This window comes from Salvelinus alpinus, chromosome 35 (assembly GCF_045679555.1).
Source record: "Salvelinus alpinus chromosome 35, SLU_Salpinus.1, whole genome shotgun sequence".
Taxonomy (NCBI): domain Eukaryota; kingdom Metazoa; phylum Chordata; class Actinopteri; order Salmoniformes; family Salmonidae; genus Salvelinus; species Salvelinus alpinus.
Genome location: NC_092120.1, coordinates 658,845 through 686,074, shown reverse-complemented (window position 1 = coordinate 686,074; position 27,230 = coordinate 658,845). Strand labels below are relative to the sequence as shown.

At 43.7% G+C, this 27,230-nt stretch overlaps 3 protein-coding genes, 1 long non-coding RNA gene and 1 pseudogene across 9 annotated transcripts in view; 1 reads left to right on the top strand and 4 right to left on the bottom strand.

Moving 5' to 3' along the window:
• Positions 1-27,230, top strand: part of LOC139564397 (uncharacterized) — a 418,006-nt gene that overhangs the window by 111,876 nt on the left and 278,900 nt on the right. The window lies entirely within an intron of this gene.
• Positions 112-4,236, bottom strand: LOC139564170 (zinc finger protein 436-like). 3 transcript variants are annotated; one of them, XM_071383420.1, is made up of 4 exons: positions 4,172-4,236; positions 2,084-2,455; positions 1,901-1,976; positions 112-1,646 (listed from the first exon to the last, which is right to left on the bottom strand). In XM_071383420.1, exons 2-4 carry the CDS (start codon positions 2,387-2,389, stop codon positions 262-264), a joined length of 1,767 nt encoding a protein of 588 aa, XP_071239521.1. In that variant the 5' UTR covers positions 2,390-2,455; positions 4,172-4,236; the 3' UTR covers positions 112-261. The 3 variants fall into 3 exon arrangements, with proteins under 3 accessions (XP_071239521.1, XP_071239520.1, XP_071239522.1); XM_071383419.1 differs by having other exon boundaries at positions 4,054-4,179; XM_071383421.1 differs by lacking the exon at positions 4,172-4,236 and adding an exon at positions 2,757-4,041.
• LOC139564169 (oocyte zinc finger protein XlCOF6-like) lies at positions 5,194-9,934 on the bottom strand. 3 transcript variants are annotated; one of them, XM_071383416.1, is made up of 4 exons: positions 9,815-9,934; positions 9,079-9,385; positions 8,885-8,972; positions 5,194-7,812 (listed from the first exon to the last, which is right to left on the bottom strand). In XM_071383416.1, the coding sequence occupies exons 2-4, from the start codon at positions 9,370-9,372 to the stop codon at positions 6,335-6,337; spliced, it is 1,860 nt and encodes a 619-aa protein (XP_071239517.1). In that variant the 5' UTR covers positions 9,373-9,385; positions 9,815-9,934; the 3' UTR covers positions 5,194-6,334. The 3 variants fall into 3 exon arrangements, with proteins under 3 accessions (XP_071239517.1, XP_071239518.1, XP_071239519.1); XM_071383417.1 differs by having other exon boundaries at positions 9,826-9,928; XM_071383418.1 differs by having other exon boundaries at positions 9,540-9,902.
• Positions 12,402-16,655, bottom strand: LOC139564063 (gastrula zinc finger protein XlCGF57.1-like; annotated as a pseudogene).
• The window catches only part of LOC139564308 (multiple epidermal growth factor-like domains protein 8), a 38,029-nt gene continuing 30,197 nt past the window's right edge, over positions 19,399-27,230 (bottom strand). For both annotated transcript variants that reach the window (XM_071383723.1, XM_071383724.1), the window contains exons 43-44: positions 22,750-22,882; positions 19,399-22,557 (exon numbers count right to left, since the gene is read on the bottom strand). In XM_071383723.1, the coding sequence (XP_071239824.1) occupies positions 21,061-22,557; positions 22,750-22,882 (1,630 nt within the window). In that variant the 3' untranslated portion in view covers positions 19,399-21,060. The remainder of the gene's footprint in view (positions 22,558-22,749; positions 22,883-27,230) is intronic.

Below are 27,230 nucleotides of genomic sequence, written 5' to 3'. Positions count from 1 at the left end.
TCCAATGAATACTGGGAGACTGAAATGTATGTGATATGACTCTCTTATTGGCTACGCACGCCTCCAACTCAATCATCAAGTTGGCATACACAAAACACCAGAACTACACAACAGAATATAGAGGCCTTTATTGTCATTACCATTTATTAGCATTACCAGGTCAGAGTCGGGCACAAAATCATCTTCTGTACATCACTGTTCCCTTATTTAATAACTACAATAAGAGTAAAAGAGTTTATTTATATAGTCTAATTTCATCATTCAGCGACATCTAGGGAGGTGACCAGAGAGGTGGTGGGTGCGAGCGAAGGTGCGATGGCAGCGGGGGCAGGAGTACGGTCTCTCCCCAGTGTGGGTCCTCATGTGAATTTTAAGGTGGTTGGCCAAGCGGAATCTCTTGTCACACTCTTGGCAGGGATATGGCCGTGAGTTATTGTGGATCCTCATGTGTCTGTTCAGATCAGCAGAACAGATAAACCGTCGGTGGCATTCAGAACATTCAAATGGCCTCTCCCCAGTGTGGATGCGCTTGTGTTTGGTCAGATCTCCAGACTGAGTGAAGCTTTTACCGCACTCTGTACAGGTGTATGGTTTCTCACCTGTGTGAGTGCGCTGGTGGTTCTTCAGGTGTTCATGTCGGAAAAATGTCTTGTCACACACTGTGCAATGGAAAGGCCTCTCCCCAGTGTGTGTGCGCTGGTGGGTTTTCAACGCAGCACTGTTTATGAACTTCAGCCCACAAACCCCACAATGGTAGTTCCTTTCATTGTTGTGGATCTTCAGATGCAACTTCAGATAATTTCTGTAAGCAAAGTCTTTACCACACACAGTACATTTGAAAGGTCTCTCACCTGAGTGTGTGCGCAGGTGAAGCTTCAGACAGTCCTTGTATGCAAACCGCTTGTCACATTTGGAGCAGGAGAAAGACTTCTCGCCAGAGTGAATAGTCATGTGAACTCGGAGGCGCCCCATCCGGGCAAAACCCTTTCCACAATCCTGGCATTTGAATGGCTTGACCCCCGAGTGTATCATCATGTGTTTGCGGTAACTGCTGTCTTCTGAGAAGCTCTTGCCACACTCCTTGCATACGTAAGGCTTCTCGCCGGTGTGTGTGCGCATGTGAATGCGCAGATTCCGAGGACTAGAGCAGTTTTTGCCACACTCTGAGCATGGCATGCCAATGTTCATACAGACAGGGCCATCCTCAGGCTTAGTGTCCTCAGGTTTGTGACACTGGTGAGGCCCCAGTCCCCAGGAATTCCTGAAGCTCTTTCCACAGTCAGCGCAACTGAGGTATCCATCTGTGAAAGCGACAGACATTTTGTGCCAAACCTTGCAGTGAGTATGCAGTCTGGCTATGTACTGGAAGCTGCGGTCACAATAAGGGCAGGGGTGGAGTTTCCTTAGCGGGGCAGAGGTGTGGGCCTGACGGGTGTGGACGTGTAGCTGTCGTGGGGTATGGAACATGCAGCTACAGTGGGGACAGCTGTGTGTGGGGGCATACACGGTTTTACTTGTTGAGACATGGCTTTTCAGCATGGCCACGTACTGCTTCTGGTGTTTGGTCTTGATGTGGTTCTCCAGGAAGTAACAGTCAGTGAAGGAGATGGTGCAGTGTGGACAAGGAAAGAACTGAGAAGTAGAGACTGAGGGAGAGGTACAGAGCAGTGGAAGGATGGTAGAAAGAGTGAGAAGAGAGCGATGGGAGGAGAGAGGAAACAGAACATAGTTGTGATTACTTACATTTCCTCATTCAACAATAAAATGTTTGAGTAAATATCTTTGCTGAAAATTCATTTCAAAGTTTGGTAAATTAATGTTCAAATGATGTTCAAGTAATCCCATCATCCATTTCAAATGCAGTGTTGAGGGTGGACAGGATGTATGAACTATGCCCTACCTCCATCTGTCTCGTCTGAGTTTTCCTCCTTCACCAAACACACCTTAGTGTCTCGCAGAAGTGTCTTAACCACTACCTTATGGATTAGAAAAATGAAGAAACCACAGTACGCATCAACCAAAAGTCTAAATATTATTGTCTAGTTACTGTCACATGTTGGGAAAGACCACTAACTCTTCTTACATTAGACAATCTTGTTAGTGTCACCACAGGACTCAATGATATCTTGCTACATCCGGTCATTGGATTGGATGTATTTTGATGTTTGATGTGCTTCTTCTGGAAGGAAGGAACAGAACGGTTTGGTTCCTCTCCCATTCCCTGCTGTTCAAAGTCTGTTGGTTCCTCTTTGATTTGGATGGAGCTGATACAAACCCCTTTAGTAATGTAGGGTGATTGGCTAATGTCTGGTTCTTCTCTATTGCAGTAAACATCATCTGACTGTGTTCCACACTCTGTTTTGATGGGGTCTCGATGGTGTTTAGACATCTTAGTTTTGTTGTGTTGCTTTTACCCAGGTTTGCTCTTCATCTTGAGTGCTTCTTCATTTGAATTCTAAGGGGAAAAGATCAGGTTTTATTGAGCATCATCCCTTAGAGAGCAATACCAGGCAGGGATCATACTAATATCGAACCAGGGTCTGTAGTGACGCCTCTAGCACTGAGATGCAGTGCCTTAGTTTAGGGATCCCGAGTGGTGCAGCAGTCTAACTAGCTAATGTCTTGAGCTGCTAGTATTTGTATTTTATTAGGATCCCCATTAGCTACTCTTACTGGGGTCCAAACAAAACATAACATATTACATAACATTAATAGATAGGTACAGAACAACATACATTTTAAATTAGAATACACACTTTTATACAATTATGCCTTGGCATTCCATGCATAATGTAGTCATTATAACGGCAATACTGCAGCCATTAATTTCCCATATAGTGCCATCCTTTGCTCTACCGTTAAAAATAGCTTTGTCTAAAAGCCAATAAATGCTTGATCCGAAAATGTGGTCAGAGGCTCTATTTGGATGGTGTAAAGTAATCTCGGAGCCTCTGGTGGCATGCAGAGGCCAAATTGAGCTCCATACCGCACCGCCGTGAACCTCCCAAATGTTGTAACAATGTGGATGGCTCCATATAGCTCCTTCGCATTGACATGGTTGGGTGACGGTAGGTGGGGATGGGAGGTCCTGTATAAACACAAACTCATTCCTTGACAATTTCCTTTACAACAGATCTGCGCTGCTCCGCAAAGCGCAATAAGTATAAATGCCCTGACTTCTGCAGAGGCGTATCGCCGTAAATGCTGAACGGTCAATGCAAACATCAGATTGACCACGTAACGCCTTTAAACAGGTCAGGATATCCTAATCTCGCAGCATCCTTGAATCCTGATATAATAATCTCACAGCAGAAGTGGTTTTGTAAACACCAGAGAGAATCTCAGAACATCAGGGGTGTAATCATTAGTCCAACCACGAGTTTCTATTGGACAAATTCAGATAAGTCCCTCCCCGTTTCGTTCCGTTAAAGAAACGTTTTGCAACAGAATCAGCGTAATGAATAGCCCCTGGAACCATCCTGTCCTTGGTTCTTCCGTTTACGTCAATCCTATGTAATCGTGTGATTCATAGATGCTACTGAATGCAAGTGCAACCAGATAGGCTGAGGCAAAGCGAGAGCGTGTCACTTCCCAAAATCTGACCACGTTAAGCAGATCATTATTTATGTGAGGGGTTTTTGTATGGGGTCGGGGCAATGAGTGTCGAATTTAGTCAAGATAAAAAGGAAATTATATTTTTATACGTGTGTCTTATTTGATATAATAGAAGTTTGGTAATGCTTAGGTTGTTATGAGTATACTGATATAAGTGTGATGCACTGACATCCCGGCAGCTTTGAGAAAAAACACTTCATACAACAGTTGTCCCTGTTGAAATTCGAGACGTTTTACAGGCGGCGGACGTCAACACCCCTCAGAATATTAAAAAAAACAGATGTATCCACCTATCTAAAGAAAGGAATAGAGGGGAGCCCGCCGTTATGCTCTGTAGACAACGAATCCTCATTGTTAGGGCGGAGACAAGCATCTCGTCATTATATACAGTATCTTTGGTGCAACACACGAAAATGCAATAATCATATGGAGTTTCACCTTAGTCGTTAACGAGTAGTCTCGTCTTTGTTGATGAGAATAATACAGCAAAGGTTAACGTATTATTGTATATCTCGTAAATGCTCAATGATAGAAGGGCCAACACAGCCTCGCCTACCTTTGTCGACGCCATAAAAACGCTGCTAGTTTATGTCCTTAAAGTGCCTACTAAACGTGGCCTTGACCAATCAGGTAATGGCTCCTCGCTATGCAACGATTTGGAGGCGGTTTATTGGTGTGGATTCTTAAAGAAATATTCCTCAAAATAAATATTGGAAATGTGTTATGTTTATGATATTTTATTGCAATAATAAACAGGCCTCTGTCAAAATGTGGGAACGATACTGTACAGCATTGGTTCCCAACCATTTTTGGTTACTGTACCACCAACTCAATTTTGCTTTGCCTGGAGTACCCTTGAAGTATCCCATCATGTGCATTTTACCAGTAGGCCTACAGTCTCATGAGTCTTCTCAAGTACCCCCAGGGGCCCTAGGCTTGTACCCTTAGTTGGGATCCAATACTGTACAGGACCATGTAATATCAACACCACTACAAGCCAATGATGGTTCTTAGCTTATGGACTGGTACAAATCAGTTAATGACATGATGGGTGGTTCTCTGTTCAAGTGGTAACCCTGTTAACCCAACTTAACTTAATTGACATTACTCTGGGAGAGATGTGGATTTACGTTCAAGGTAGACTCTGCGATATGACGTACATGCACAAAGTAAACAACATAGCGGGTCAATTTCTGCAAGAACTAAGTGCATTGAAGTGAGAGGCTAAATCTCTCTGTGGTTTTGGTCCTGGTGCTATCACTCTGTAATAGTATGAAGTGACCCATGCACATAGCGTAGATCAGAGGAGGCTGGTGGGAGGAGCTATTAGAGGCCAGAATCAGTGTAATGGCTGGAATGGAATAAATGGAACAGTATAAAACAAAAACATGGAAACCACGTTTTACTCAGTTCTATTCCAGACATTCCAACGAGCCCGTCCTCCTACAGCTCCTCCCACCAGCGCAAATACTGTGTGAGCAAAGTCTTGCATCTCGCTCATCGCATTCTGTGGTGCTGCTTGTGGCAACGTCATTTCGCTGAGTCTACCTTTTAGCACAAAACAACAGACATGCCATATTTCACAAACTGTCACCTTTATTGTCAGTCAGCACCAGGAGTCAGCATACAAATCTTGTGTATCGTTTAAAAAGCGATGAAATTAAGAAAAAAAATACGAAAAAATTCCAACACATAGTTCATTAAACAATGTAATTATAACTTAATGACAATCCATTATAACGTTATAATTTCACTGTGGCGGAGTCACCTCCAAGTGATACCTATGAATACAATGCATTTCATTATATATGTTGTTATATAAAAAAGGCAAATCATGATCATTTACAACATTAGGCAGGTGTTTCAAGAGGTTTGGTTTGTGAGTGAAGCTGGAGAAGCAAGGGGGAAGGGGTACGATCTCTCCCCTGTGTGTTCTCATGTGGCATCTAAAGTGTTTCAGTTCATAGAAGCTTTTCCCACATTCTTGGCAGAAGTATGGCTTCATAAGTTCAGTACTGCAATATTACAACCAGTGCAGGCCAATGATGGCTTATGGACTGAAACAAATCATGTGTTCCAACTGTTCAAGTGGTCTTTATGTAATTAACTTTAATTTTTAAAATTTAACTAGGCAAGTCAGTTAAGAACACGTTTTATATTTACAATGACGGCCTACACCGGCCTATCCCGGACGACGCTGGGCCAATTGTGAGCCGCCCTATGGGACTCCCAATCACTGCCGGTTGTGATACAGCCTGGATTCAAACCAGGTGTCTGTAGTGACGCCTCCAGCACTGAGATGCAGTGCCTTCGACCGCTGCGCCACTCGGGAGCCCCATGAATCTAATGTCATGTTTAAAACAATACTAGGGGAGTGACCTACACATAAATGCTCCTCTTCTTCCAAGTCAAGGTATACACTACAAACATAAAGGAAAATAAACATCCCGTCATCTTTTCAAAACATTATCCCCTACTAATCACTAGGACAATCAGTCAAACAATCTAATGTATATCACTGTCCCTTCAAAAAAATATATATATTTAAAAATATAAAATACAGGTTAAAAACAAACTAAGACAACAAAAACGTAACTAACAATCTAATGTATATGAACAAATTGGAGTATTGCTAAAGAAATCTATCATAGGTAGATTCTGTGATATGCAGTTATCATACACAGTAGGGGTACAGTTCGCATCTGTTGCCCAGCATCGATCACTGAAGGGAACGAACCCGCCCCCCCCCATTAATAGGTTTAACGCATTTAAGTTTAGGACATCTAGACAGGTGATTGGAGAGGTTGCTCTTGCGAGCAAAGCAAAAAAAGCAGTGGGGGCAGGAATACGGTTTCCCCTTGTGGATTTTCATGTGGACTTTTACATGACTCTGTTCATAAAAGCTCTTCCCACACTCTTGGCAGGAGTATGGCTTTACATCACGGTGAGTGTGGGTCCTCATGTGCAGGGTCAGAGAACCTGAACAGATAAACCGGCTGTGGCATTCAGAACATTCAAACGGCCTCTCCCCAGTGTGGTGACGCTTGTGTTTAGCCAGATCTCCAGACTGAGTGAAGCTTTTACCGCACTCTGTACAGGTGTATGGTTTCTCACCTGTGTGAGTGAGATGATGGTTCTTTAGGTGTGAGAGTCTAAAAAACTTATTGTCGCACACTGTGCAGTGGTAGGGCCTCTCCCCGGTGTGTGAGCGCATGTGTAACTTCAACAACCCAAGCCTTATGAACTTCCGCCCACAAACCCCACAATGGTAGTTTTTCTGGTTGTTGTGTATATTCAGGTGTGTTTTCAGATAACATTTGTCAGCAAAGTCTTTACCACACACAGTACATTTGAAAGGTCTCTCTCCTGAGTGTGTGCGCAGGTGAAGCTCCAGACTACCCCTGTATGCATACCGCTTGTCGCAATGGGAGCAGGAGAACTTTCTCTCACCAGAGTGAACGGTCATGTGATTCCTCAGAAGGTTTGCCTGGGCGAAAGCCTTCCCACAATCCTGGCATTTGAATTCTTTGACCCCCTTGTGTATCAGCAGGTGTTTGCCTAAACTGCTGCCGTTCGAGAATCTTTTGCCGCACTCCTTGCATTCATAAGGCTTCTCTCCGGTGTGGATGCGCATGTGAGTGTTCAGGCTCGTAGGAGTAGTGAGGATCTTGCCACACTCAGAGCAATGGAAGCCGACTTCCAGACATATCACAGGCTTAGTGTCCTTAAGTTTAGTGCCCTCTGGTTCGTGACACCGGTGAGGCCCCAATCCCCAACAATTCTCAAAGCTCTTCCCACACGCCGCGCAACTGAGGTGTCCATCGATGCGAACAACGGCCATTTTGTGCAAATTCTTGCAGTGCTTCAGCAGGGTGCCCAGGTAAGGGAATCTGCGGGCACACTGCGGGCAGGGGTGGAGTTTCCCCGGAACCCTGCGGGGATGGGAAGGTTTCCGGGGACGGGCAGAGGGGTGAGCCTGGCGGGTATGAATGTCTAGCTGTCGTGGTGTATGGAACATGCAGCTACAGTGGGGACAGCTGTGTGTGGGGCCGTACACTCTTTTACTCTTTGAGACTTGGCTTTTCAACATGGCCAGGTACTGCTTCTGGTGTTTGTTCTTGATGTGATTCTCTAGGAAATAACAGTCAGTAAAGGAGATGGTGCAGTGTGGACAAGGAAAGAACTGAGGAGACAAGACTGAGGGAGGACAGAGATGGGTGGAAGGAAGAAAGGAAGGTAAAGAAGAAGGGTATGATGAGAGAAAGGGAACAAATGTCATTTTCCTAAAAAAAATTTTTTTTTGAAATCCTTGCTGACAATTCACCTTCAGTAATTCATCATCCATTTAATCCTGTGAGACCCAAGGATTTTTGCAACACTTGTTTTCTACATAATCACTACATCTTAGAGATGATAGGACACAACAAATGCTTTTTAAGAGATACATCTGGGTAGTGCCGAGCGATTAACCAAAATGTTGGTCATTAAAAAAAAAATTCAAACAACTAAATGACTGACGTCGGTTCAATTATTCAAATTACATTTATTTTTATGTGAGCTCAATGCACAGTTTCTCTAGAGATTAATCAGATCAAGCCCGAACTCTGCAATGTAGTATGGAGTTGTAGTTTCCAAATAGTCTACATAGTTTGGCAAAGAAAACGTAGTAATTAACTACAATAACCATAATCCATTGCGTGCCTACTTGTTCGGTCCGTTTCTTTTACGCCTGCTATGTAAAAGATACATTAGAATGCACGATCGAGAGCAGTTGCTTCGAGAGGTATCTTTACCTGAAAATACATGATCTAAGTGATTGATAGTTGGTAATCAGCAGTCATAAAAGTATGCCTTATTTACATTGAACTACTAAAATAGTGATTTTGTCAGAAAATAGGCAGCAGCTCTAGAGGAAATGATGACTTGGAATGTAATAATAAATTCATAATAAAGTGTAATACACAAATATTTTAAGTAAAGTAATGGGCATCAAATGACTTAAACTAATTGTTATATTCTATGTTACAGCATTCAACCCACATAATGCATGGTGCATTTAAGGTTTTAAAAAACTGATCCAAACTTAAAACCATGAACTTTTTAATATTTGAATTGAAACCGAACAGACCTCAAAAAGTACCAATCACTCAGCACTATATCTGGGTCACAGGAGATGAACTATGTAGTGTTTGACATGAGTTAAGGCTCTTACAGGGTTAAACTGCTGTGTTGGGAGTAGACTAAAGTATGTATGAACACTATGTCCTACCTCCACTGTTGTCTTCATCCCTCCTGGCATCTGTTTCTTCCTTCACCAAACACACTTTAGTATCGCTCAGAAGAGTCTTAACCACCACCTTATGGATTAGATTAATGAAGAAAACAGCATGCATTAACCAACAATCTAAATACTCTTGTCAAGTTATTAACTGTCACATGTTTGGAAAGACTAACTCTTCTGACCTTAGACAATCTTGTTAACAGCACTAGAGGACTCCATGATATCTGACTACACATGGTCGGTTGGTTGGATATAGTTTGTTGTTGCTTGACATGCTTCTTCAGCAAGGAAAGTTTGGAACGGTCACCGTCCCCAATTTCCTTCTGCTCAAAGTCTCTTGGTTCCTGTTTTATTTGGATGGAGTTCAAAGTAACCGCATTCGTTTTGGACTGTTTAGTCCTCTTGGTTATGTTAACTTTCTCCAGGTTTGTTCTCCATCTAGTTGATTTGAGTACCTCAGTCTGGTTAACATTCATCTTTCTTTGAATTCTGTGGGGAAAAGACCAAGCTGACTTAACTCAAGAGCTAGACCAGGCCATCACCCATCCAACACAAACAACATTAGGCTGCATTATCAAATGCTCGAAACTAGCTAACTAGTCTACTTATAAACAAACCAACAGCGGCGATCTATTGACATTACCATAATGTTGTGGGTAACTACCATGTCAGAACGTGCCTTTTATGGTATTTTATGGAACTAGCCTCTTTGCTAATGATGTAGCAAGTTAGCTACTAGTCTGCACCGTAGACCTTGTCTGCACTAAATTGACTTCTGCTAGCGCTAGGTAGCTAGCTAATAATGTTCTTTGTTGATGAGAACAGAGCGAGCTAAAATAGCAAACCAACACCTGCAATTCAATGCTATAAACTAGCAAGCAAGAAAGCTAACGATAGACAACGTTTAACCCGTCTCACCCAACAATTACCAAATTCACCAGAAACAGTTTTTGTTTCTCGTTAATCTTCACGGATAAAACAGCATGGATTTCGTACTGGCCGAGATTAAAACCAGAAAACAATTTACTTTAGCGGGGACAACTGGCCAATCAGGTAATAGCCAAAGATTAAGAGGCTGTTGATTGGGTGTGTATTCTTAAAGGAATATTCCCGTGGAATCATGTACATAATAAATGGTAGTCAAAATGTAGGGTTGATACTACCATAGATATACAATATAGATAGATATACAGTATATATACATACTCACTGGACAGTTTTATCTCCATCTCTTCATTCAAAGACTCAATCAGGACACCTTACTGACAGTTGTAGCTGATTCGCGTGATGTATTGTTGTCTCTACCTTCTTTTTTTATATATATTTTTTTAATTTCACCTTTATTTAACCAGGTAGGCCAGTTGAGAACAAGTTCTCATTTACAACTGCGACCTGGCCAAGATAAAGCAAAGCAGTGCGACACAAACAACACAGAGTTACACATGGGATAAACAAAGGGACACTCAATAACACAATAGAAAAATCTATATACAGTGTGTGCAAATATATACAGTGTTCTTTCCCTTTGTGCTGTTGTCTGTGCCCAATAATATGTATTACATGTTTTGTGCTGCTACCATGTTGTTGTCATGTTGCTACCATGCTATGTTGTTGTCTTAGGCCTCTCTTTATGTAGTGTTGTCTCTCTTGTCCTGATGTGTGTTTTGTCCTATATTTTTAATCCCAGCCCCCATCCCCGCAGGAGGCCTTTTGGTAGGCCATCATTGTAAATAGCTAGCTAGTCTATTTATAAACAAACCACCAGCACTAGCAATGATCTATTCCCAACATGATCATAATGTTGCAGGTTGCTACCATGTCAGAAAGTGCCTTTTATGGCACTGGCCTGTTAATGCTGTAGCAAGCTAGCTACTAGTCTGCACCGTAGACCTATGTCTGCACTTTATTGAATACTGCTCCCGAGTGGTGCAGCGGTCTAAGGCACTGCATCTCAGTGCTAGATGTGTCACTACAGACATCCTGGTTTGAATCCAGGCTGATCACAACCGGCCGTGATTGGGAGTTCCATAGGGCGGCGCACAATTGGCACAGCGTGGTCTGGGTTTGGCTCGTGTAGGCCGTCATTGTAAATAATAATTTGTTCTTAACTGACTTGCCAAGTTAAATCAAATAAACACAATATATACAGTGCATTCGTAAACTATTCAGGCCCGTTTCCACATTTTGTTATGTTTACAGTCCTATTCTAAAATGTATTGAATCGTTTTTCCCCCCTCATCAATCTACACACAATATCCCATAATGACAAAGCGAAAACAGGTTTTTAGACATTTTTGTAAATGTATTACAAATAAAAAACTGAAATATCACATTTACATTAGTATTCAGACCCTTTGCTATGAGACTCAAAATTGAGCTCAGGTGCATCCTGTTTCCATTGATCATCCTTGAGATGTTTATACAACTTAATTGGAGTTCACCTGTGGCAAATTCAACTGATTGGACATGATTTGGAAAGGTCAGTAAAGGTGTATCAAAGCTGGGACTGAAAGACTGAAAAATAGCTTCTATCGTAAGGCCATTAGACTGTTAAACAGCCATCACTAACACAGAGACGCTGCTGCCTACATACAGACTTGAAATCATTGGCCACTCGAGCAAATGGATCACTAGTCACTATAACAATGCCACTTTAATAATGTTTACATATCTTCCACTACTCATCCCAGATGTATATACTGTATTTTATACCATCTATTGCATCTCGTCTATGCCGGTCAGTCATTGCCCATCCATATATTTATATGTACATATTCTTATCCCATCCCTTTACTTAGATGTGTGTGTATTAGGTAGTTGTTGTGGAATTGTTAGATCACTTGTTAAATATTTCTGCACTGTCAGAACTAGAAGCACAAGCATTTCGCTACACTTTATTGGTCACATACCATGTGTATGTGACCAATAAAATTGTATTTAATTTATATAAGGTCCCACAGTTGATGGTGCATGTCAGAGCAAAAACCAAGCCATGATGTTGAAGGAATTGTCCGTAGAGCTCCAAGACAGGATTTGGTCAAGGCACAGATCTGGGGAAGGGTACCAAAGAAAATGTCTGCAGCAACCCTAAGCGCACAGCCAAGCTAACGCAGGAGTGACTTCAGGACAAGTCTCTGAATGTCCTTGAGTGACCCAGCAGAAGCCTGGACTTGAACCCGATCGAACGTCTCTGGAGACCTAAAAATAGCTGTGCAATGATGCTCCCCAACCAACCTGACAGCTTGAGAGTATCTGCAGAGAAGAATGGGAGAAACTCCCCCAATACAGGTGTACCAAGCTTGTAGCGTCATACCCAAGAAGACTCAAGGCTGTAATCTCTGCCAAAGGTGCTTCAACAAAGTACTGAGTAAAGGGTCTGAATACTTACATAAATGTAATTTAATTTTTTCAACTCTAAAAACCTGTTTTTGCTTTGTCGTTAAGGGGTATTGTGTTTAAATTGAGGAAAAAGTATTTCATCCATTTTAGAATAAGGCTGTAACATAACAATGTGGAAAAAGTGAAGGAGTCTGAATACTTTCCCAAATGCACTGTATATACACACACAAACATACAGAGAGAGAGAAATAATACTATATGCTTGCCATGTTCAAATGTTTGGTAATGCAATAAATCACAACCAGTGCAGGGTTCCCGAGTGGCACAGCATCTCAGTGTTAGAGGCGTCACTACAGACCCTGGTTCGATCCCGGGCTGTATCACAACCAGCCGTGAGCAGGAATCCCATAGGGCGGCGCACAATTGGCCAGCGTCATCCGGATTAGGCCGTCAATGTAAATAAAAACTTGTTCTTAACTGACGTGCCTAGTTAAATAAAGGTTGAATAAACAAAGAAAACGGCCAATGACGGCTTATGGACTGAAGCAAGGAGGAGACTATGATATTTATGCCTCTAACTTTCTCACTCATTAATCACGATTCATTCAGGATAATCCGTAATCCTGGTAGCCACTAATATAGAAGAAAACATTCTATTCTTATTTATAATAAAAGTGACAATACATGATTTACCATTCATTTCTATTGGGCACAAAATACTCTGAAACACACCCAAACAAACAGCAAATGCATCCAGTCACAAGCTTGATGTAAGCATTGCGTGCTAGGAATATGGGACCAAATAATTTAACGTTTCCCTTAAAACGGCCAGGGAATATGTACAAAAAGTGTTGTTCTTTATAAATGGTTCACCCGCTATGGATGAAAATACCCCCAAATTAAAGCTGACAGTCTGCACTATAACCTCAGTCATTGTATGACTTCAAATCCAAAGTGCTGGAGTACAGAGCCAAAACATGTCACTGTCCCAATACATGGAGCTCACTGTGTGACCCAACTGGAGGACTGCGAAAAACATTGTGGCGTTATCATAAACAGGGGAGCAACATTTCGTTAGCATTTGTGGTCACACATCTATCACTGACAAGAGATCGGACTCCACTCCTATTAATTCATAAGAGTAACAGCTTCATAAAATGTTTTATGTTAAAAACATACATCATTATCATTTAGGTTTATGACATCTATGCTGGTATTTGGAGAGGTTGGACTTGCGAGCAAAGCTGATAAAGCAGAGAGGACCGGAATAACGCTTCCCATTGTGGATTTTCATGTGGCCGTTCACATGACTGTTCATAAAAGCTCTTCCCACACTCTTGGCGGGAGTATGGCTTTACATCACGGTGAGTGTGGGTCCTCATGTGCAGGGTCAGAGAACCTGAACAGATAAACCGTTTATGGCATTCAGAACATTCAAACGGCCTCTCCCCAGTGTGGATGCGCTTGTGTTTGGTCAGATCTCCAGACTGAGTGAAGCTTTTACCGCACTCTGTACAGGTGTATGGTTTCTCACCTGTGTGAGTGCACTGATGGTTCTTCAGGTGGTCGAGTCGGGCAAATTGCTTGTCACACACTGTGCAGTGGTAAGGCCTCTCACGCAGGTGTACGTTCAGCACCCCAATCCTTATGAACTTTTGCCTACAAACCCCACAATGGTAGTTTTTCTGGTTGTTGTGGATCTTCAGATGCATCTTCAGATAACCTTTGTCAGCAAAGTCTTTACCACACACAGTACATTTGAAAGGTCTCTCCCCTGAGTGTGTGCGCAGGTGAAGCTTCAGACTCTCCCTGTATGCAAACTGCCTGTCGCAATGGGAGCAGGAGAACTTCCTCTCACCAGAGTGAACGGTCATGTGCTTCCTGAGGAGCGACTTCTGTTTGAAATCCTTCCCGCAGTCCTGGCATTTGAATGGCTTGATCCCATTGTATATTAACATGTGATAACGGTAAGTGTCGGTAACTGAGAAGCGCTTGCCGCACTCCTTGCAGACATAAGGTTTCTCACCAGTGTGGATGCGCATGTGAGTGTTCAGGCTCGTAAGAGTAGTGAGGATCTTTCCACAATCTAAGCATTGGAAGCCGACTTCCAGACAGATCATCTGTTTAGTGTCCTTAGGTCTAGAACCCTCTGGTTCGTGACACCGGTAAGGCCCCAGGCTCCAGAAATTCTCAAAGCTCTTCTCACAGTCCGCGCAACTGATGTTTCCATCGGTGAGAACAATGGACATTTTGTGCAAACTCTTGCAGTGCTTCAGCAGGCTGCCCAGGTACTTGAATCTGCGGGAACACTGTGGGCAGGTGTGGAATTTCTCCTGAACCCTGTGGGGACGGCCAGTTTTCCGGGGAGGGGCAGGTTTCTGGGGACGGGCAAAGGGGTGGGCCTGGCAGGTATGAATGTCTAGCTGTCGTGGTGTATGGAACATGCAGCTACAGTGGGGACAGCTGTGTGTGGGGCCGTACACTCTTTTACTCTTTGAGACTTGGCTTTTCAACATGGCCAGGTACTGCTTCTGATGTTTGTGCTTGATGTGATTCTCCAGGAAATAACAGTCAGTAAAGGAGATGGTGCAGTGTGGACAAGGAAAGAACTGATGAGAATAACCTGAGAGTGAGGGATAGAAGAGATGGGTATGATAAGAGGGGAGAAAAAAAGGGAGACCATAATGGTAAATGCAATTTTCCTCATTCAATTGTCCTTGCCGATATTAATATGAATGTTCCAGTAACCATCACCCATTTAAACTGCACTGTTGGGAGTAGACTGGAGTATGTTAAACAGTATGTCCTACCTCCATTGTTGTCTTCATCCCTCCTGACATTCGTCTCTTTCACCAAACACACTTTAATATCTCTCAGAAGTGTCTTAACCACCACCTTATGGATTAGAAAGATACAGAAACTACAAGTATGCATTAACAATCTTATTGATCTTGCCACAATACTAGGCACATTAGAAAACACTAATCCTACTTACCTCAGCCAACCTGGTTAGCACTACCACAGGATCCTTGTGGAGTGGACTAGAAACTGAATGACGAGTTGAACTGGTGCTCTTCGAGAGGGCTTGGGTAGAATCTGATTAATCTCTGCCGGTGGATTCATCACCTGACTGTGGGCCATGTTCTGTTTGTGTTATACCCAGGTTTCCATGGTGTTTAGTTCCCTTTTTTTGTGCAGTGGTTTAGCTTTTGCACGTTGTTTGATCTTCATCTTGTTGACTAAAGTGCCTCTAATATCCTCCTTACTGGCATTCTGAGTGAAAAGAGAAGCAGCGTGTCAGTGAGCATCAGCCTTACCAAGACGAGCTAGACTAGGTCAGGGACCATAAGGGAAACTCTTCTCAAGGCACTTCAATATTTTAGTGACTTTTTCGTGGCAGGTTAGGAGACTGGTTAAGGTTAGGAAAATGCTCTCCTTACCTGCTACGAAAATCACTTTCTTTTCATGGCACTTTGATACAGTGTATCCCAGGACCATTACAGCCTATACACCCAACACTGCAGACTTAGGCTGCTAGGCAATGATGATTACACACAATTATGGATTATAAGCCCGAAATGTTGATTCACTCAGCAAGGCTAGTCATCTTAAATGACCATAAATTAATGTCCCAGGCATTTATTTTATTAAATCACTCTACATAATAGGCCATTATTAGAGACAGGCTTCTATTTGAGCAAGTAATCTACACTGAACAAAAATAAATGCAAAAAAGTGTTGGTCCTGTTTCATGAGCTAAAATAATAGATCAAATTTTCCATATGTACAAAAAGATTCTCAAAAAAGGTTGCACAAATTTGTTTACATCCCTGTTAGTGAGCATTTCTCCTTTGCCAAGATAACCCATCCACCTGACAGGTGTAGCACATCAGGAAGCTGATTAAACAGCATGAATAGATTTACATTTTAGTCATTTAGCAGACACTCTTATCCCATAGTTTATTTCTCCGTACTGGTCCCCCGTGGGAATTGAGCCCACAACCCTGATGTTGAAAGCACCCTGCTCAACCAACTGAGCCACACGGACCATACACATCATTACACAGTTGCACCTTGAGCTAGGGACAATAAAAGGCCACTAAAAGGTGTAATACAACAATGCCACAGGTGTCTCAAGCTGAGGGAGCCTGTAATTGGCATGCTGACTGCAGGAATATTAATTTAATCTGCCTCAAACATCCAACCGGTCTCACAACTGCAGACCATGTGTAACCACACCAGCCCAGGACATCCACATCCAGCTGCGGGATTGTCTGAGACAAGCTACCGGACAGCTGATGAAACTATGTGTTTGCGCAACCAAAGAAATTCTGCACAAACTGTCAGAAACCGTCTCAGGGAAGTGCAACTGCTTGCTTGTTGTCCTCATCAGGTTCTTGACCTGACTGCAGTTGGGCATCGTAACCGACTTCTGTGGGAAACTGCTCACCTTCGATGGCTACTGGCACGCAGGAGAAGTGTGCTCTTTACGGATGAATTCCAGTTTCAACTGGACCGGGTAGATGGCAGACAGCGTGTATCCTTGTCAACATGCCCCATGGTGGCGGTGGGGTTATGGTATGGACAGGCATAAACTACAGACAACGAACAGAATTGCATTTTATCGATGGCAATTTGAATGCACAGCGATACAGTGAGGAAATCCTGAGGCCCATTGTCGTGCCATTCATCCGCCACCTTCACCTCATGTTTCCGCACAGCCCCACGACGTAAGGATCGGTACACAATTCCTAGAAGCTGAAAATGTCCCAGTTCTTCCATGGCCTGCATACGCACTAGATATGTCACCAATTGAGCATGTTTGGAATGCTCTGGATCGTTGTGCACGACAGGGTGTTCCTGTTCCCACCAAGATCCAGCAACTTCGCACAGACATTGAAGAGGAGTGAGACAACATTCCACAGGCCACAATCAACAGCCTATATGAAGATGTGTCACACTGCATGAGGCAAATGGTGGTCACACCAAATACAGACTGGTTTTCTGATCCACACCCTTACCTTTGGTATGTATATTATAAGGGATTTGCGTCAATTCAAATCTGGTATCATACCAAAATGTGGTTCAGAGTCACCGGATATACTTTAAGTATTTTTATTAAACTCAAGCGATAAATGGTAAATGCAATTTTCGTATATACGGGTTCTCTGTATCACCTCACAGGGCAGAACAGAGAACTCGCAGGATGTAAGTAAACAGCTGTTCTTATACGGTGACAGACGTAGTTCCAACCCGTCTGTTGGCCTATCACCGTAGAGGCTGAGCCTGGTTTAAACTTTGCTCAGCCTATCGCCGGCGCTCAGGCTAGTCCCAGCCTCTTTGCGCTCTTTGGTGTCCTGGCGCTGTTGCTGTGTAGATTACGCTCCCTCACCCCAGAGGCTGAGGTCAGACAGCTCTGCAACATTGTCTGAGCTATTTGCACCTGCATACAAAGCACTCTGTTCTCGCTCAAGGCTAACCACAGCTTCCCAGCACACTTATCTGGGGCTAACTGTTACTTCCAGCACACACACACAGACGCCCAGGCCAACAGTTGCTAATATTCAATCACGTGATGTAGTATTGGGTTATAGTGCAATAAATGCAAATCCTAACAATTCCCCCTTTTTACACCCCAAAAGGGGTGTAAATTAAAACAGAAACCATCAAGTTTAATGATCGATACATTCATACCCGGTTGTTGATAAACCCAGGAACTTTAGACCTTTAATGACCATTCAGAACACGTTCTCAGTACCCTAGTAACATATTAGATAACTTTGGGATTTTTAGGAGTCCCCCTTTTGACACCCCTAGGGTGTCACTCATTATCCTTTACTTCAGCAGTCACAGTATAGTAATATGTTAATAGTATTTCATGAAAATAGTAAAAAGTTTATTATTAATTAATTAATTTTATTATTATTTTATTTTTAATCAACAAAGAAAAAAATCAACAAACGATATACACTAAGTTGTATTTCGACTCCTCCTTTTGACACCCTTTTAGGGTTGTCACACTCAAGAATACAAAGATTAAAAGAAACAGGTGGAGCGCTCAACGATTAGCGTAAACATTTGTTTTCTAAGCAAAGCGTTCACGGACAGAAGTCAAAATAACTTAATTTACCTTCGATTCAAACCAAACACAGTGACCGGAAGAACTCTGTTTGCACAACTTTGGCATGGGTGTAACTTGCCCATTTAGGTAATCATGTAGAAATATTTAGTCTGCTGATTGATTATGATTTTAAAAGGAATACTCGCAGAAAAGTGTGGGTACCTACTGACCTTAACCTAACCCCATTTTGAAATTAAATAGCCTATCGGTTTGCGGGCCAGGACTGTCCATTGTAGCGTGCGTTCGTAAATTCACCCTGGAGTGCCAATGAGTGTGCTCTGTGCGTTAATAAATTCGAAGCGTTTAGAGCGCACCCTGGACGCTCTGGCCGAGGAGTAGGGTTGATCCGAGCCTTCTGACCTCACAACCGCAGTCAAACACCCAAGCTAACTGGCTAAAGTTAGCTAGCTTGCTAGTTACTTCCAGACATAAATGAGAGAACACCGCACTCTGACCATTTTACTTGACCTAGCAGAGCTGGTTATGCGGTTTTCATGTTATCCAGAGCGTTGGCGACTGTAACTGTGCTGCTGGAAACAACTTAATTAAATGTTTTTGCCGATGTTTACTGACACCGGCCATTTTCAACAGGTGTTGAGCGTTCGTAAATGCATCAGTTATTCTGCGCTCTGGCACACACACCGATCGCGTCCCAAAATACATGTATACATACATGTTATTCAATCATTGCACCCGATAGCCAGAGCGAATTTACGAACGCCTATAGTCTTCCCCTACTGATGACGTAACAGGATAAAATGTTCTTCAACCAAGGAATTTGCCACCATTTAAATGTTGTGTTGGACTGACATGAATAGGGGTGGCAGGTAGCCTAGTGGTTAGAGCGTTGGGCCAGTAACCGAAATGTTGATAGATCGAATTCCCGATCTGAACAAGGCACTGTTCCTAGGCCGTCATTGCAAATACGAATTTGTTCTTAACTGACTTGCCTAGTTAAATAAAAAAAAGAGAATATAACTAGTCGATCTCAACTGTCGCCTCCCTTCCACTAAAAAATAAAACATGCACAAGAAGAGGTGTGTCATCTTTCTTGAACTTTTAATATTGGCACCTACTCATCACCAGGGCAGTTTTCCCTTAAAAAAACAAGAGCAAATGAATTTTATTTTTTAAAGTGTTAAACACGTAAACAAACTAATACAAGACAAGCACAATGTAACCAGTCTAATAATGCTTGTGACCGGACTCAAGCGTAGCTGAAGATAGTGTTGCAATGCTACTAAACAAGAAAGCTGTTATTTGTTATATATTCGATTAAATACATGTAAATGTGAACGACTAATCATTTTGTAGCCTAATGGTTGTTTTTTGTAGTGTATCCATTAGCACCATTTAGATTAACTTGGGGAGATTCATCTTGTATTGATTCATATGAGAATAATGCAAATACAGTAACAAAAAAATGGAACACACCCTCCTTGAAAATAACACTTTTTTCCATTCATGTTATCTTTCACTAGGAAGATGCAGCTGTGCACATATTTTGTCCCTTTCCTTGTCTCCATTATAATCTGACATATAATTTCCATAAAAATGTTGTTCCACATACTAATTGTTTTCTTGTTCCATTTGTCACAAGACAAATCCAAAAAGTTAATTAAGTTCTAATCATAGCTCTCATTGGCTGATACCATCATCCAATCGAGAGAGCCAAAAACAAAACCATATAATTTAACATACAGTTCATATCAAAGAACTGAAATAAAATCCTTAGAAACTAAACAATACATAGTGTGTTACGTTATCCACTCATAAAATGGCTACAGGGACAGAAGTCTGATAACAACCAAGTTAAATCCTTCATTTGTAACAAAATCAATTGAAACAGATATTAAATGTGTCAAAAGTGTTGCTTTGCTTAAAATGTTCTCCATAAGCCTCACAATAGGAAACAATACACAACAGGATTGTTAGTTGTAGGCCTGGGAGTTCAAAGGCAGAAAAAACCGGAGGCAGATGAGCAGAGAAACAAATACAACAGCAACCGATAAAGAACCAAGTAACAGGTCCTGTGAATGGACATGCACAAATATATACTTAGGGTTTTGAGTTAATAAACAGACACGTAGCTTAATATATTAAGTTACAATTAATATTACTCATCATTACTACCATGATATAAAAAACATCTGACAACAAGCATCACTTTAGAATTTTTCCTATCATGTCAATTCAATGTTGCACATCCTGGCGGACTGCGCCTTCTGTCTCTTGTTTTTAATGGCAATGTTTGATTGTCACCTTTTGGGGTATAAAGCACATGTTGGTTCCAACACCAGTAGTTATCATCCCTACTTTTATTGGTCATTCCAAAAAACGACAGTGCAGCAAAAGTCTCTGGTTGTCGACTGCACTCATACCTCGATAGCGGACGCAGACAGGATGCAATTGAATGGTTGAGCTGATATAACGTGTAGTTGTAGTGCATTTTAGAGATAGCTGGCGTGGTCATGTGAAGCGTTTGAAATATAGCGATACATAACGGAATAAAAGACAATCAATATTGAAACAGTGTAAATACAGGTATGATCCTATCAACTTCAACAGGCTCTTATATAACTTTCTCCTGTATGGCCTTTTTCACGCAACTCCCCATCTCTCTTCTAACCTCTTAACATGTTACTACCACCCCACCACATACCCCTCTCTCTCTTATCCACTTTCTTTTCTCCCCTTCTCTTCTCTACATAGCCATGGTGGTGAGGTGCTGATGCCCTAGCAGGCCTTTGCGCCCCCCTCCCACCCCGGGATGTCCCCCTCCATTGCCGTGACCACAGTACTCCTGGAGATTCTGCCGTAGTGTGACCAGGGCGGACCCTAGGCAGGCGCGGTTAGGGGCCAGGATGCCCCCCGGCAGCTGGATGAGGACGGTGGCCACCCCGGCCATGCCGTCGTCCGTGGGCTCCAGAGTGATGGGCCCCACCTTGAAGGTGGAGTAGGAGAAGCCCATGAGCTGGGACAAGAAGGGGTCGGAGCGGCAGAAGTGCTGGTAGCCGCTGTGGGAGGACGGGTGGTGGTGGTGCGATGCCGTGGTGTTGGCGGTGGTGGGGACATAGTGGTGGGTGTTGAGGTAATGCAGGGGCAGGTGCTGCCCACTGTTGCCGCCTCCGCCCAGGGTAAGGTGGTGGTGGACGGTGGGGCCGGAGCCTGGCTCGTGTTTGTAGGAGATGGCTCCAGCTCGCCCCCTTTGGCCAACTACAATGCCCCCCAGCTTGCCTGTGCGTGCATGGGCCAGGGACACGGCACTGCCCCCCACCCCTCCGCCCCCTGTGGAGGGCAGGTAGATGAGCTGGGTCTCCTCTGGCTCCAAATAGACAGTGAGCTTGGCGAAGGGCCTGGACGCCATCTTGGTCATTTCCTGGATATGACGCCTCTGCTCTCGGCGGAAGTCCATGAACTGCTTGATCTTCCAGAGGAGGACGCAGACGGAGAGGAAGAGGAAGAAGCAGGAGAAGAAAACAGAGAAGAAGACGAACAGGTCGATGTGGGCCTGGTCCTGGCGGAGGAAGAGCAGGCCCTGGGACTCGCCCTGTCTCTCCTCGGTGCCTACACCGCGCAGGGCGATATAGAAGCGGCTGGACTTCAGGGAGTGGACCTCATGGGGGAAGGTGATGACCACGCGGTCACGGACACCTCGAACAATCAGTACCGTCTGGGGCTTCCACACCGTGATGTAGGAGATGAGCCCCTCCGTCTTGGCCTCCCGTACCTCCCTGTCCACCCCCTGGGGCTTGGCGTGGAGCTGCAGGGGGGTGTTGGGGGACATGGGCCCAGCCAGGCTGGATGAGGAGTTGGCATACACCTTCATTGGTGATGGAGGCGTCTCCTTATCCCCCCCGCCCGCCCCACCTCGGGCCGCCGACTCGTCCTCGATCTTGATGGCGTGGATGCCTGTGTGGCGGTCCACTTCTACGATGAAGGTGTCGTGGGAGTTGGACACGTACACCTCCACCTCCCCGAAGGTCACGTCGATGGTGACCCGGATGTCCACGTTGGTGAACTTTGGCTGGGCAGCGAAGAAGACGGTGCGTCCCTTGGGCAGATTGCGGATGGTGGGGTCGTGGAAGCAATTTGTCTGAGAGGTGGGGTCGAAGCAGCACTCATTGTCCACGTTGAACTGCCGGTAGCACTGGCGCCCGTTTACCGGTGTGCCGTTGAAGGAGTCTTTGCACTTGGCGCACTGCATGGAGGATTCCAGATAGGGAGAAGAAACAAGAAATACAAGTGCATGTAAGTACTGTGCTTATTGTCTGTATATGGATGTGATCTTCACAACCAGGAATATCAAGGTATCCTTATTCATTACTCCCCCTGCTGTATCAGTATACCTGCTTGTAAACTGTGTCTAGTGCCTGCACCATCCTATCCATACCTGTGTTCTGTAGCAGTCCTTCCTGTCGCTCTGCGGGCTGCTGAGGCAGGAAGAGGTCTCTGTGTTGTTCTGACATGGGCAGCCTGTGCCGTCATGTTCATTACACGTGTCTGCATGGCCGTTACACTGACACCTGCAGGTGGGAGGAACAAAGAGCATTTCAGCTTTCTGTGGGATTCAGCCCTCCAAAGTGATTTTTACAGAATCACACCTTCATCAAGAACACTCTTCTGAAGTGCACAGTCTGGAAAAGTGAAAATGGCGCCGGAAGAAAAATGGCGGCGGAAGAAATGGCAGCAGTTTTACGGGCGCCCAACCAATTGTGCAATTAAGTGTTTTTTTGTGTGTTATTTATAACTTAATTTGTACATAATGTTTCTGCCACCGTATCTTACGGTAAAAAAGAGCTTCTGGATATCAGGACAGCGATCACTCACCTTGGATTAGACAAAGACAGGACATACTCCGAACACCTGACAAGGCCAACATCCCAGTTATTGGCAAGAGGAAGAGACGCAGGTACAGAGGACACAGAGCGGGGTGCCTCGTAAGGATCCGCAGAAAGTGAGTGGGAAAGCTGACGTTACCATCAATATTACTCACCAACGTGCAATCATTGGACAAAAATTAGACGAGGTACGATCACGAATATCCTACCAACGGGACATCAAAAACTGTAATATCTTATGTTTCACGGAATCGTGGCTGAATGATAACATGGACATTCAGCTAGCGGGATATATGCTGCACCGGCAAGATAGGGGCGGTCTGTGCATATTTGTAAACAACAGCTAGTGCACGAAATCTAAGGAAGTCTCTAGATTTTGCTCCCCTGAAGTAGAGTATTTTATGATAAATTGCACACCACACCATTTGCCAAGAGAGTTTTCAGCTCTACTTTTCGTGGCTGTTTATTTACCACCACAGACGGATGCTGGCACTAAGACCGCACTCAATGAGCTGTATAAGGAAATAAGCAAACAGGAAACCGCTCACCCAGAAGCGGCGCTCCTAGTGGCCGGCGACTTTAATGCAGGGAAACTTAAATTAGTTCCACCTAATTTCTATCAACATGTTAAATGTGCAACCAGAGGGAAAAAAAAATCTAGATCACCTGTACTCCACCTACAGAGAAGCGTACAAAGCTCTCCCTCGCCCTCCAATTGGTAAATCTGACCACAATTCTATCCTCCTGATTCCTGCTTACAAGCAGAAATTAAAGCAGGAAGCACCAGTGACTCGGTCTATAAAAAAGTGGTCAGATGAAGCAGATGCTAAACTGCAAGACTGTTTTGCTATCACAGACTGGAACATGTTCCGGAATTCTTCCGATGGCATTGAGGAGTACACCACATCAGTCACTGGCTTTATCAATAAGTGCATCGAGGACGTCGTCCCCACAGTGACTGTACGTACATACTAGAGGTCGACCGATTATGATTTTTCAACGCCGATACCGATTATTGGAGGACCAAAAAAAGCCGATACCGATTAATCGGACGATTTGTTTTATATTTTATTTGTAATAATGACAATTACAACAATACTGAATGAACACTTATTTTAACTTAATATAATACATAAAAAACAATTTTTTTTAGCCTCAAATAAATAATGAAACATGTTCAATTTGGTTTAAATAATGCAAAAACAAAGTGTTGGAGAAGAAAGTAAAAGTGCAATATTTGCCATGTAAAAAAGCTAACGTTTAAGTTCCTTGCTCAGAACATGAGAACATATGAAAGCTGGTGGTTCCTTTTAACATGAGTCTTCAATATTCCCAGGTAAAAAGTTTTAGGTTGTAGTTATTATAGGAATTATAGGACTATTTCTCTCTAAACGATTTGTATTTCATATACCTTTGACTATTGGATGTTCTTATAGGCACTTTAGTATGCCAGTGTAACAGTATAGCTTCCGTCCTTCTCCTCGCCCCTACCTGGGCTCGAACCAGGAACACATCGACAACAGCCACCCTCGAAGCAGCGTTACCCATGCAGAGCAAGGGGAACAACTACTCCAAGTCTCAGAGCGAGTGATGTTTGAAACGCTATTACCGCGCACCCCGCTAACTAGCTAGCCATTTCACATCGTTTACACCAGCCTAATCTCGAGAGTTGATAGGCTTGAAGTCATAAACAGCTCAATGCTTGAAGCATTGCGAAAAGCTGCTGGCAAAACGAACGAAAGTGCTGTTTGAATGAATGCTTACGAGCCTGCTGGTGCCTACCATCGCTCAGTCAGACTGCTCTATCAAATCATAGACTTAATTATAACACACAGAAATACGAGCCTTTGGTCATTAAAATGGTCAAATCCGGAAACTATCATTTCGAAAAAACAAAACGTTTATTCTTTCAGTGAAATACGGAACTGTTCCATATTTTATCTAACGGATGGCATCCCTAAGTCTAAATATTGCTGTTACATTGTACAACCTTCAATGTTATGTCATAATTATGTACAATTCTGGCAAATTAATTACGGCCTTTGTTAGGAATAAATGGACTTCACACAGTTCGCAATGAGCCAGGTGGCCCAAACTGCTGCATATACTCTGACTGCTTGCACGGAACGCAAGAGAAATGACACAATTTCCCTAGTTAAAAGAAATTCATGTTAGCAGGCAATATTAACTAAATATGCAGGTTTAAAAATATATACTTGTGTATTGATTTTAAAGAAAGGCATTGATGTTTATGGTTAGGTACATTGGTGCAACGACAGTGCTTTTTTCTGCAAATGCGCTTGTTAAATCATCACCCGTTTGTCGAAGTAGGCTGTGATTCAATGAGAAATTAACAGGCACCACATCGATTGTACGCAACGCAGGACACGCTAGATAAACTAGTAATATCATCAACCATGTGTAGTTAACTAGTGATTATGTTAAGATTTATTGTTTTTTATAAGATAAGTTTAATGCTAGCTAGCAACTTACCTTGGCTTCTTGCTGCCCTCGCGTAACAGGTAGTCAGCCTGCCACACAGGCTCCTCGTGGAGTGCAATGTAAGGCAGGTGGTTAGAGCATTGGACTAGTAACCGGAAGGTTGCAAAAACGAATCCCCGAGCTGACAAGGTAAAAATCTGTTGTTCTGCCCCTGAACAAGGCAGTTAACCCACCGTTCCTAGGCCGTCATTGAAAATAAGAATGTGTTCTTAACTGACTTGCCTAGTTAAATAAAGGTGTAAAAAAAAAAAAATACACTGCTCAAAAAAATAAAGGGAACACTTAAACAACACAATGTAACTCCAAGTCAATCACACTTCTGTGAAATCAAACTGTCCACTTAGGAAGCAACACTGATTGACAATACATTTCACATGCTGTTGTGCAAATGGAATAGACAACAGGTGGAAATTATAGGCAATTAGCAAGACACCCCCAATAAAGGAGTGGTTCTGCAGGTGGTGACCACAGACCACTTCTCAGTTCCTATGCTTCCTGGCTGATGTTTTGGTCACTTTTGAATGCTGGCGGTGCTTTCACTCTAGTGGTAGCATGAGACGGAGTCTACAACCCACACAAGTGGCTCAGGTAGTGCAGCTCATCCAGGATGGCACATCAATGCGAGCTGTGGCAAGAAGGTTTGCTGTGTCTGTCAGCGTAGTGTCCAGAGCATGGAGGCGCTACCAGGAGACAGGCCAGTACATCAGGAGACGTGGAGGAGGCCGTAGGAGGGCAACAACCCAGCAGCAGGACCGCTACCTCTGCCTTTGTTCAAGGAAGAGCAGCAGGAGCACTGCCAGAGCCCTGCAAAATGACCTCCAGCAGGCCACAAATGTGCATGTGTCTGCTCAAACGGTCAGAAACATACTCCATGAGGGTGGTATGAGGGCCCGACGTCCACAGGTGGGGGTTGTGCTTACAGCCCAACACCGTGCAGGACGTTTGGCATTTGCCAGAGAACACCAAGATTGGCAAATTCGCCACTGGCGCCCTGTGCTCTTCACAGATGAAAGCAGGTTCACACTGAGCACATGTGACAGACGTGACAGAGTCTGGAGACGCCGTGGAGAACGTTCTGCTGCCTGCAACATCCTCCAGCATGACCGGTTTGGCGGTGAGTCAGTCATGGTGTGGGGTGGCATTTCTTTGGGGGGCCGCACAGCCCTCTATGTGCTCGCCAGAGGTAGCCTGACTGCCATTAGGTACCGAGATGAGATCCTCAGACCCCTTGTGAGACCATATGCTGGTGCGGTTGGCCCTGGGTTCCTCCTAATGCAAGACAATGTTAGACCTCATGTGGCTGGAGTGTGTCAGCAGTTCCTGCAAGAGGAAGGCATAGATGCTATGGACTGGCACGCCCGTTCCCCAGACCTGAATCCAATTGAGCACATCTGGGACATCATGTCTCGCTCCATCCACCAACGCCACGTTGCACCACAGACTGTTCAGGAGTTGGCGGATGCTTTAGTCCAGGTCTGGGAGGAGATCCCTCAGGAGACCATCCGCCACCTCATCAGGAGCATGCCCAGGC

What these genes read in the sequence shown, in the direction of transcription:
- LOC139564170 (XM_071383420.1), bottom strand. Translation starts at nt 2,389, where the DNA reads ATGTCTAAACACCATCGAGACCCCATCAAAACAGAGTGTGGAACACAG. An exon ending in CACTAACAAGATTGTCTAAT is followed by an intron (nt 1,977 to 2,083) that starts GTAAGAAGAGTT and finishes CTAATCCATAAG; the next exon opens with GTAGTGGTTAAGACACTTCT. An exon ending in CTCAGACGAGACAGATGGAG is followed by an intron (nt 1,647 to 1,900) that starts GTAGGGCATAGT and finishes CCTCTCCCTCAG; the next exon opens with TCTCTACTTCTCAGTTCTTT.
- LOC139564169 (XM_071383416.1), bottom strand. Translation starts at nt 9,372, where the DNA reads ATGAATGTTAACCAGACTGAGGTACTCAAATCAACTAGATGGAGAACA. An exon ending in TGTTAACAAGATTGTCTAAG is followed by an intron (nt 8,973 to 9,078) that starts GTCAGAAGAGTT and finishes CTAATCCATAAG; the next exon opens with GTGGTGGTTAAGACTCTTCT. An exon ending in GGATGAAGACAACAGTGGAG is followed by an intron (nt 7,813 to 8,884) that starts GTAGGACATAGT and finishes GTCCTCCCTCAG; the next exon opens with TCTTGTCTCCTCAGTTCTTT.